This window comes from Amphiprion ocellaris, chromosome 5 (assembly GCF_022539595.1).
Source record: "Amphiprion ocellaris isolate individual 3 ecotype Okinawa chromosome 5, ASM2253959v1, whole genome shotgun sequence".
Taxonomy (NCBI): Eukaryota; Metazoa; Chordata; class Actinopteri; family Pomacentridae; genus Amphiprion; species Amphiprion ocellaris.
In genome coordinates, this window is record NC_072770.1 from 29,784,618 (window position 1) to 29,796,896 (window position 12,279).

Consider the following 12,279-nt stretch of genomic DNA (forward strand, 5'->3'; position numbering starts at 1 on the left):
CCACTAAGTACAAACCAGCCTTTGGACTGTGAATAAATCTTTAACAATGTCAGCAGGAAAGCATCCACATACCACACTGTGACCACAACATTGGTGATTGCAGTAGAACAACCTGTATACCAGCTCTACTGTAGCAGTAAACAATAGATGGTCTCAGTGGCATTAATGGGGCAAGAAATTTCTCAGCTCACTCTTGACAAGGCACATCTGGCTAATTAGCATTCCAGGTGATGACCTCATGATGCTGCTAAAAATATTGCCAATATTATGCAAAGCTGTCAACAGTGGCTACCTTAGGAAATGCAAAATGTGAAAAATGCAAGGGGTGATCCAAAGGTTCTGTGACTGCTTGTGGTGTGCACAGAGCAGCTAACTTGAACTAGTAATTTTCAGGAAGTCAGGAGACCACATAGCTTTGGTGCTACCAGCAGCAGGATCTGCATTACACATGGTTTTGTCAACACTAGTAGATTCCTTCACAGACCTCAAACTCTAGCAGAGAAGAAGTTTGAATTATTTGTCAGTAAGCAGCTGGAAAGCGCCAACCTTCATGTAGAGGATCATCACTTGTGACCAGAAGTGGGTTTGCAGCTACCATGCAGAGAAGACACAACAGTTTTCACAGTGGAAAGAGGTGGCAGTTTCCAAAACTGGACAAGGTGAAACAGGTCAAGAGCGCACCTTGAGCATACGTTTAAATGCTCATGTGCTGTGAATTTATCCCCCCGGGTCAGACTGTAATGTCCTGAGGTGTCTGAAGGGAAACATTTGGCTCAAATGACTCGAACTGGCGGTGGCACGATGGCATGTGGATGCTCCAATTGTGCTGTGCGTCTGGTCACATACAGGGTTTTTGGCCTCTTTCCCAAAATGAAATTAAAGCTAAAGGGTTGCCGTTTTGACACAGGTTATGAGATTCAGAGCTCATTGCAGATGCTGCATGACATGTTTACATAACAGGACTTCCAGGGAGCTTTAAAAGTGTTGCAGAAGTGCTGGGAGCGCTGTATCGTACCACAAGGAGACAAGTTCAGCAGGGATGGAAGGTGGGGTTTTTTTACTTTTAAACACACAGTCACGTCTCACGCTTCAGTTGGTGTTAACTTTTTTTGGTTACTTTTTAATTCCATATATTATGCCACAGTTTGTACCACAAAACTGAATTAATCAATGCAGGAAAAAAAAGTATAAAAAGAAAAATCGTTGAATAACCAAGTGTGGCCAAATGCTTAACTAGTGTTGTATATTCAAGGAAAGACTGTGGTTTTCAGACATATCAATTACTGCAGTCAAGTGAAGCCAGACAAAAGCCTTTGTCAGGTACAGTATTAATCATTTCTGTCAAACAATAATAATCTAAAGAATCCCTTGAGATCAGAATATGTAAAGACAATGCACTTAAAACTGATACACATCTTCCTCTCGGTTTAATGCACAGACGCCTGCATTCCAAGAGAGAACGCCATGCTGTAAGCAGCTTGATTTGATCTCTTGTTTGTTGGAAGATAAAGGATATAGGTATCACTGGACACGGGTCATCAGGTGGCCTTTCAGGCTGCAGCTGCCATTTTTATTTCACAGGGAACGAGAGGAAAATAACAAACAGAAATTAGTCTGTGCAAAGAGACACCAGATGGGAGAAACCTTGAGAAAGTAAAACAAAAGAATTTGAGGGCCACAGAGAAAATGAAAAAGCCAAGAATGGTTATGTGAAAAATAATTTGAGGATGCTAGGGGCCAGATATAAGTCACAGCGCTTTACTTTTTGTCACAGTGAAACGAATGTTAATGGTCAATCCACTTGTCTTTGCCACAAACTTGTCACAGTCAGTCTCAGAGGTGGCCAGAGGACGACAGGAAGAAGGTAACTGCATTCATTCACACCATTATCTTTGGAAGTGAAGTATATTTTCATTTAAAATATGCATATCATCAGTAAAAGCTACAGCACACAGCCCAGTAGAAAAACAAATAACACAGCAAAAGAAATTGTTCAAAAAACAATACTGATCACTCTGTGAAGTCAAGTCATCTCAATGTCCTGTGTCAGTTATTACTAGATGAAATTGCAGCCCTTTGTACAAAAAAAAAGAAAAGTCATAAAATACAGTTAAAATCAATTGTATTCCCTGCATGCACAGTGCTGTGCAAATGTTTTAGGCACTTCAGATGTTTCACAAAAACATTTCGGAACAGCCTCACTATAAATGTGAGCTTGTTGAAAATGTGAAAGTTTCAAACGGAACTGAGTATGAAAATGAAAACACTGGGGTGCAGAAAACTGACAGCTGGTGCTCTAACAGAGGGCAACTTTTCAGCAAATGGCTGGAGAACGCTACAGGTATGACTGTTTTGGTTGGTTTCGTTCAACATTTCTACAAATGGGAGATGGCAATTTGGTGTGAATTGATGTTTCATCAATGCCAAGTAGTAGAGATAATTCTTATCCAGCACGTATCAGGAAAGCATTTGATAAATCCTGAATTCTTTGGCAGAATGACGACATCATGGAGTCGGTATGGGATTACATGAGAAGCCAGCAGTAACTGAGAAAGCCTAAATCCACAGATGAACTGTGGAAAATTCTCAAAAAGGATTTGAAGAAATACCTGACAGTACCTGGAGAACTGCTATGGTTTGAAGAGCAGTGCACCAATTTAGATTTCTTAAAACATGTGAGGGAGGTCTTTTCTGTTTACGTGTCACATATTTTTGGAAAAATCCTTACAGCATTGTTTTAGAAGTACTTAAATCTTTTGCACAGTACTTTGTTCAGTATAAAGATAATGTTTCACTCAGTACACCAAAATAACAACAACTTGTTCAACAACTTGGTCATCCTCAAAACAGCGTTGATCGTTTCAGCTAGAAAGATAAAATATAAAAATCTGAAGATATTCAAGTAAAATGTTTTGGTTAACAAATACTCACTTCAGTCATCTCATACATTTTGAACAGCATCATTTTTGCAAACATGTTTCAAGAACTTCAGGGTACCTTCAAGTGGATCATTTTCAGTTATCAAAAGTGATTTTGAAACATATAAACATTTTCACTTTAAAACTGTGATTAAGAGAAAAAAGAACTGATCTTATGGTATTACAGATTTTTTAACAAATCACATGAAAAGATCAAAAGCAAACATAAACTCATCCTGGAAACAAGTCCTGTCAGTGTAGTTTACGTGTGACTTAGCATATTCCTAAACCTCTTTTGTTATTCATTGATTTGCACTTGGTTACATGTTCCTTCATTACAGTGAGCTTGAGCCACATTCTGTACATCTTCTGAATGCAGTAAATTGTCATGAAAACACCAAATGCGGTTTGATCTGTGGCTAAAAGCTGTCTCCAACAAATTCACTGTTTACTCAAAATTGAGTGAAAAGGATTACAAACTACAACATTCAGTTGGTTTAGTAAATCATTTAACATTTCAGAAAAACAAAACTATATTATATTCACAACTTTCAACATCTTCTGTATGAAAAAATGTGCTTCCAGAGTGGAGAGGTCTGAAGGTATTATACTAATGCACTGTTGACTTGAATCTTTTCTTGAGATTTGTTGACAGTAGCAAAAATATTGACCATCACCAGCCAACTTTTGCTTCCCAACTGCATCTTCCTTTATTCTCTCCTCCTGAGCTAATACATCTCTCTGACCTTTCACTCCTCTCCTCCAACCACACCCCACCACTCCTGAGTGGGAGCCTCCAGGCTCTTCTGGTTGGAGTCTCCATGAAGCTGCTCGTCTCTCTCGTCCTGCCGGCCACCAGTCTGCTCCCAGTCCAGCTCTTTAAATGAGCTTCCCCCAGAGCTTCTACCTCTGTAGTTTCTGTTCCCTTTATCTCGGATAGGCACTGAATGGACCGAAGATGCTGCCAGTGAGGTCTCTCTGCTGTCTGACAGGAGAACCCCACTCCCTGAGCTGTATTCACTGTTAGAGTCTGCACCTAGAGCAGAAGTACAACAAAGGGAGGGGAGAGACAGATGGTGAGAGGACAATATAAACAAACACCACATGAGAAAAGCGAGATTGCCCAAAAAGCCAGGGCTGGAACTCAACCAGAGTCTGCATGATGGCATTTCAGCTGTACTGTGATTTCAGTCCAGAATGGCGATTATATCTTTCACACGGTTGCCTTTATTTTACAGCAAACTGGTGAATAATATGTAAATCATATGCACAAAGAACAATCAGAATACTCATCCTGATAATGTTTATTGAAATGAAATGCTTTCACTATGTCAGGCTTCATACTATATGACCAGATATGTGCTTGTCAGTGACACAAATAATTACCACCATCCTGATACTGAAAAATACTACTAGGCTGTGGATTATTTTCCTTCCAATTATGAGGTGGATCCCTGCTTACAATATTGTTTTCATATATCTAGCTGATTTCCTCTGAGGCAGCATGCCACTGTTGTATCCTCTCAAATTTATATCAAACAGAAAATCTCCATATTGTGCATAAATAAAGACTGTTGTCACATTTTGCACATTCAATTCAGTTTGGTGTGATTATCTTATCCCAACTTATTATTAACACTGACTAACTTACGTATCATCTTTTGCTTTTCTGTTTTTGCATTGTTCCATAACAGAGAAGCCGTACTATATCTCGCTTGTCACACATTTCTTTTCCTGTTAATGAACTATGAGATACCAGCAACAACACCTTTTGCTGTGACTGAAACTCAAAATAGGCACAGAAGTGTTGTTAATTAGAAACTCCGGTGAGCTAAAGGTCTTCTGCTCTTTAATTGGATGGGATCATAGAAGCAGCCCAACCACTTGACTCCACAGTGTTTTTTGAGTTTGTTCCTTGCAGGTTAATAAGATCAATTTCATACCTATATGTGCCAGCCTGTTGACCTTTTGTCTTTGTGTGGCTATGAGTGTTTCTACACCACACTCCTCTCAAATCAATATCTGCTAACACTAAGCCAGCCTGTCATTAACAGCAGACCTGATGATGACACACACAAATGCCAAAAACGAACATTTAATAAAGAACCAGCCAGAGAGAGGCCAGCTGTCACATTACTGGTTAGAAAAATGGCAAAGGCTAAAATCTCAGAGGTTTGCGAATTGAACAAAATGAAAGGTTGAGGTCATATCACTAAAATGCATTACTACTGTGTATGGATGTGTAAAGGAGGAAGACAAGAATATTAAGTAACAAGCTATTGATCAGCCATCGACTGCTAATTAAAAAGTTTATTTTATCTCAATATTTGTTTCATGTTCTCAGCATTCAAATCAACCCTGGCTTTAACTGGAAAAAAAAGTCATACATACATTCAGAAATGTGAAGAAAAAGGAAACGAATACAGTGAGACTCTTAAGACACCAAAGAGCAGAGTGAAACAAGATTTTTTTCCATCGCTCATTAAACTTCAAAGCTAGAAAACAGCTTTATGCCACAGAGACATGTTGAATATCATACTGTGAGCTCAAGTTAAGAGGCTTCCAGTGCAATAAGCAAAGACAAAAATGGGAAATGGTTAAATTGCAGCATTCACACAGTACAGAATAGTAATCGCCTTGAAAATGTTACAACTCTTAAGAAAAGGGTGAGACTGAGAGTTTATGAAGAGGTACTGTATGTTCATGTGGGCTAAGTTTACTGTTGAGTGTGACGCCAAAACTTTTACGACCTAAAGACTCATGTTGTTGTGTCACACATTCCTAAAATATGATATTTCAAAAGGTGAGACATCGAAAATGAATGCTGACAGAGAATATGTGATTGTGTTGAGCACATACTGGAGGTTGAACAACGGGTGAGTCATGGGATTTTAAATTAATTGCAATGTAAGCTCCTCAGCTGATTGTGTGATAAATTATTCATTCAGTGCATACAATCGACTATGACAATTTCCACAGATTTCAGTGTAAGAGAAGTGGCACAGATGAAAAGAGATGCAAGACAGCGTATCATGCAGCATTGAATGAAATCCTTTTTATCTATAAAAAAATGTATTTAAAATTCTAATACATAAAACAAGCAAATTTAACCACAAGCTTTAGGCGATTAATTTAAACTCACCTCGTATGCATGTGATTGATGAAGGGAAGAGAGAAATTAAATAAAACATCAAAATTATTCATATTAACATCTGAAAAAGCAATGAGTTTTGGTTTGAAACCCTGAGGCAAGTCACAAAACTGAGTCAGTCAATGGGGGGAAAAAATCCTCTTTGGAAGACACACATTAGGAATGATATCTTCATTTTTCAGTTAGAATTTGCTTTTAATTGGAGGGGTTTAGTGATAACATCAGGCATTAATCTACAACTGATTTACAGTTGATCTAGTATTGGACTGAGATAGTCAAATCTGAGGAAGTTAAACGTGTTAAAACTCAGTGAACAGAAGGATAATTCTTATAATGAGGCTTAAAACCCACATGAACATATTGTAGAAAGTGTCACAATCAGAGCTGTAGACTTGAGACTTGTCAGATTTTCCTCTGTAAAGATTTTCTGTGAGACTTGGAAGCAAAAACATTCAGCTGATGATGTGAAATCAACCAACACTTTTCGAAAACTGACAATCTCACCACCAGTTTGGAGTTTGCAGCAGTTATGAACTTTTTAGGTCCTAGATGTGGTTGGATGACCAGCAAAAGCTACATTATTCATCCTGCATAAAGATATAATTTGGTTTCCTTAAAGTGGCTTTGTAATAGGTACTAATCCATCATCAGCAACTCTCTCTGTTGGCAACTTAGTTTATGCACTCAGGTGTTGCCTCACTAGTAACTACTGATTAATATTTCATAAATGGTCAGTGCCAGTCTCTAAGATGCTGCACAGCCCCCTGTCACCTGCTGGTGCTGCAGGTGGAAAGCAGGGAAGATGTCTCGTAAAACCAGTGTAGTTTGGCAGTATTTTGAAGTAGAAAATGGAAATAAGGTTGTATGTAGACTGTGCCAGAATAAACTGGCAGATAACCATCCAACCGGAGCAAGGCGTAACCACATACAGCACAGGCGAGTGGGCGTTAATCTGCAGGGAAAGACGGCTGGTGGTGTTTTCATGTTAGCCACACTCGGCAAACCAATATGGCTTGATGTACCTGCAGACAGTGTGATCCCACTCACTCTGAACGCAGCTCATAATAGCAATTATATGCTTTCACTGGGAAATTAGTCACTAGGAACATGCCTAAATTTAACCTTAGTCTACCACTGTGTGATCTTGGTGTTTTAACACAATCATTCTGAACTTATGTGTCAAAACGCCATAGTCACACAACATGACAAACATGCTAACCAACTGAGGTAGCAGTCAACTGGCAACTTATGTAAGATAAAACTACTGTTTTTGTCAATGGAGTTTAGCTGCTTTGAAGAGAGCAAAGATTCAGTTCTCTCTCAGACAAGGCTGTGAGAATCGTGGTGAAAATATCTTTCAGAGTATATTTTAGGTGTGCTTTTTTAAAATAAGTTTTGTTGTTGCCCTGTCCACAGCAGTTCATAGATTAGTTAGTAAGCAGAAAATGGTCTTCACTGAAGTAGCACTTTTCTATCTTGGTGGTGTTCAAAGCGCTAATACATTTTTTCCCCATTCAAACACACCAACAGCGGCAGAGCTGCCATGCAAGGCGTTCTTCTGCCATCACGAAGCAAATTAGATGAGAAGTGACTGCCCAAGGACACTTGGGCATGTTGAGATCAAAGCAGCAACCTTGCGATTAATGGTCTACTTGCTCTACCACCTGAGCCACAGCTTCCTCTGGACCAACATCTATTGTAAACAACACACTGACTATGGATGAATACCGTACTCAACCCAAATTTAAAGAAAACAAACTGTGCATTTACATAGAGTGCTGCACCTACAGCAGCTATGTGCATCAGCTGCCAAGCTACACTGCAGGCAACCTTGCAGCTGGTGTGCATCTCCACAAAAATACGATGACACACTGGATCTATAGGAGCTGTGGAGATAACACTTGGGGGAATGCATGAACTGTGAGTGACTGCTTGCGTTTTTCTCTTCAAGTTTCTGATGCTGCAAGGGCCTGCTGAGAGCGAAGACACTTTGAACGTTGTTTGCACATTTTATAAAGAGTCTTTTCTTCTCCTTTTCAGCACATCTACCAAAGCCATTTTCACAGCAACCCTTCATATCTGTCACATCCATGACAGTAAAGAATATATTATAAATATCGCTCATATCATGAAGCAGGTAAGAGAATGTGACAGTGGCCCTGTCACATACTAACCCATCCAGTTGATATCAGCGGGTTAAATACAATGTTCAGCTGCAAATATCCATGATGTGACTCCCACTGGAGTCTACTCATAGACTTCCGCTTTGAGTAGAGACTTGCTTTCATAAGACTCAAAGCTTGGCTTGAAATTGCCCTGAAAGTCTTAAGAGCAGCAAACACAAGCAACGGTAAACTTGTTTCATGGGCAAAAAGCAAAGCTACTTTGTGAGCTATGTCGAAGAGTGATGGGGAGATTTTTAGCCTGCTGTCTAACAGAGTGAGGAGCCATGTGTGCAGAAGCTGGAGGTTGATCAGGTCATCGAGATGGGATTGGTGTGGGGGTGTGGAGCATCATGGATGGCTGAGAGGGGGGGTCAATGGACCACAGAAGTCTCCAGTGGCCTGAATGCTCCACTGACCTGGCTGAGTTGATCCCAGTGTGACAGGAGCACGGCTATCTGTCACATTATCATTCACAGTCGCAGAGCTGAATGCCACTTCCACTCTGTGCTGCACCCATGACATGTGAAGAGCACAGGATTTGTTCACTCTTCTCACTTTTTATCTGCTTTGTAAAGGGTAGTTTTCTGCTGTGCAGATGTAAAATTTGAGCTTACGAGGGAAAATGGAAAACAGTTTTGACACTGGGAGTAAGTGAGGGAAAAAAATCTAACAAACATATTACAATCACGAGTCACAACACCTGCAGCAGTAATTGAGTGGCCTTCTCATGCATTTGAGTGCACTTCATTCCTAATTAAAATTAGATTATTGATGAACTGCACTCTGTCACCACTAGAAAGGCAAGAACTGCAGAGTAATTGGAATAAGGAGTATTATCTATTAGTAAAGTACATTTATAATAAAAAATAAATAAATCATCGTGAGGACACCACATTAGCTCTGACTGAAAGGATTGAGTTTGTGGCACCAGCACTGACACCATCCCTGAGGAGATTTCAAACATGTAGCAGTTTTTGAGTAAAACAAAAGCAATCTCTGAACATTTTTAAAAGCAGATTCTTCAAAACAAACACATCAGATTTGAATGTGGATACAGCAGTGGGATAGAATCTTAGACTGTTTTCTGTACTTTCTGAGCACATTGGACATTTCAGATTCAGTTAGCAAAATAATTAAAGACAAAGTGTTATGAACACAATAAAGACTTCATTTATTTTTTTTCTAAAAACCCATTAAGCTTCCAGCTGATTAAATGACAGAAAATATTAAAAAGGCAATCGCAAGTTCCCAGAGCCCAATTTTAATTGTTCAGACTGATTGTTTTGTCTGACCAACAGTCCGAAGCTCAAAGTTATGCTGTTTACCATCATATAAAAGAAACCAAAGTAGTGAATCCTCACATTTGAGAGAAGCTGAAACCAGTACAGTTTTTGCAATATAAATGACTACATGAATAATTCATCATTGGCCGAATCATCTAATAATTACTTTAGTCCAGCTGGATTTGAAGACAACACGCTATCCACCACGTTTAAAAATTAATCATGGTTATTTTTACTTTATTTGTCTCTGTTCATTCTCAGCAAAGCTATGATGGATTAATCATAAAGTTTAGCTCTGTTGAACTGAACCGAACAGCTACAAAGCTGCAGCAATTAAGCACTATGAAGCTACTATCATCAGCTTTGTAGATATATCTCCACATTCCATGTCACCTCATGACTAAACTCGCTTCATCCACCTCTTCACAAGCTTTTTGTGTCTCTTGAGGATAAATTACTGTCAAGTGGTATTGTGTTTAATTGCTTGTGCATCTTTTACAGGGAAAGCAGGATTTCCATATGGTGTCCACATAGCTGCAGACAGCCCCGTGGTGAGTGGCAGCACACTTCCACCAGAGGCTGTTGTTTCTGGGCTTTTCATTAACACCTAAGAAGGTGTCAATCACAGTTTGTTTCTGCGGTCCAACTCATAAACAAAACAGCAGTAAAAACAAGGTCCAAATCCCCTGGGTCCTGCCAGCTACTGTGGCCGAACGCAGAAACCACAACACAGATGACTTAACATGTCGTTCTCTAATGGCCATCAGAAAGTAAAGCTAACTGAACTTTTCTCTTTCCAGAGATGTCACTTACTGATCACACACATGGTACTAGCTACTACTGATAGTAGCTAATACCACTTCTCTGAAATGTCTCTTGGCAGCTATTCAAAATGATTAATGCAACACTTATTAATGTTTTCATATTAACAGTGAGGCAAATGACAACAACTAATGTGATTAACTCAAAGAGATCACCTGACTCTGCAGTTCCCCTCAGCTTAGTGTCCGTTTTTGCCTCATTTTCACTGTGACTAGCTGGGAGCTGGTAAACATAGTGGATCATTTAGCAGCTAAACAGTCAGATATTTCCCTCAGGAGTTTGTGGAGGCAAAAAAAACAGACCTGAATATTGTGAAAGTCACCAAAGCTTAGTGTATTATGGTGACCATAGAGCTGAACTGCCACCGGATATTATGATAGTGGGTTGAACTGCGTCTTGTATTATATGAAAGTTCTCGGCTGCAGTAGGGGATCAGGCTGGCTTGACACAGACTGGCTTTTAGCATTTGGCTATTTTTTCCTGGGACACTGAGGCTGGTGGATTGATTGAGCCAGGTTGTAAACAAACTATGGCTGAAAAAAGCCACTAGGTTAAAACGAAATGAGAACTCTGATCTGACAAAGACCGTTCTTTTATTGCTATTCAATAGTTGCTCATTACATGACACAGAAGCCCTATATTTAAACTGCTGTCAATGCCTTCAAGTGTTTACATTGTTCGTCTGTTCACTTATTATACTTGAATGAGGGTTTGACCTTCAGTAACAACTATTTTCAAATTGTAATAGATGTTTTTTATGGAGTTTAAAAGTATCCTTTTTCCAGTAACATTATAAAAGCTATGGGCCTAAGTAGTACCTAAGGGCTTTGATTGTTACACATCTGCAAGCACAACAAAAATGTTTAATATGTACTAATAAAACAGGGGATAAAGGTTCACATACCTGAGATATCTGTGTCACTATGCGACTCATCTTGTTCTGAAAGCCTCCTTTCTACCGGTCGGACTTCAGGTACATAAAAATCTCCTTGCCGGGCCAAAGGTGCCATGAACTGGATCTGACCTTCTCTGTAGATTTCAAGGAATGGGTGTGCACACAGCCTCCTTTCCTAAGAGAGATAAAATATGTCTTAGATCAAATTAGTGTTATCCACCTGTACAAAGCCTAAAAATGATCATTTGCAGATTTGCATGTCAAACTACAAATTAGTAGTAGCTCAATATACTGACATGGGAGTATTATCAGTCTGCTCATGTACTAAAACACTCTGCAAGAAAGCAAATAAGCTTCTGTCTCAAAGTGTTCCTTTAAAGCAGTTCACTGAAATTGTGCATTAAGTTGACAATATAACAAAGTACAAGATAAACACGTGTTAGAACACACAACTGATTAAAGGCATGAACTTAGACTGAGTACACAATAAAACTGTCAGTGCTAATTCACCTTTGAAGGTGCAAAGTAATTGCTGTCAATGCTAAAATGAAGCCCATTAATACTTCTTTTACTTGTTATATTATTTTTATATATATATATATATATATATATATATATATATATATATATATATATATATATATATATATACATATGTACATAACATGTACATGTAACGTACAGAGGAAGGTCACAGTAGGATACAAGCACTGACATGCACATAATCTCTCACATCTGCGTCCAGTCAATCATGAGTGAAAATGATTGGATTTCATATGTGGGAACCTCAGCTACATCCTTGAACTCAGATAAATCCTTTTCTTTCTCCTCACGCCCCACATGCAACCCATTTTCGATCCCTAGAATCTCGAACATTCAACCTCCACATTTCACGCTGCTTTTGTTAAGGCTGTTGTCCTTCCTCTGTTAGTCGCCTCACTCCTTCAGATGGGGAAAGTCTCACATGACAAAGACTACTCCACTTCTTGGCACTCATTAACCTTTCATACACCACGTTTTGTTATTCCACTCATGCACAGTCAGT

At 39.1% G+C, this 12,279-nt stretch overlaps 1 protein-coding gene across 1 annotated transcript in view; it reads right to left on the reverse strand.

The window, feature by feature from the left end:
- Positions 1-1,538: 1,538 nt before the first annotated feature.
- LOC111574954 (testis-expressed protein 264 homolog) overlaps positions 1,539-12,279 on the reverse strand; it is a 33,680-nt gene continuing 22,939 nt past the window's right edge. Inside the window, exons 3-4 of the mRNA XM_023279799.3 lie at positions 11,244-11,409; positions 1,539-3,954 (exon numbers count right to left, since the gene is read on the reverse strand). Coding sequence (XP_023135567.1) covers positions 3,668-3,954; positions 11,244-11,409 — 453 coding nt within the window. The 3' untranslated portion in view covers positions 1,539-3,667. The remainder of the gene's footprint in view (positions 3,955-11,243; positions 11,410-12,279) is intronic.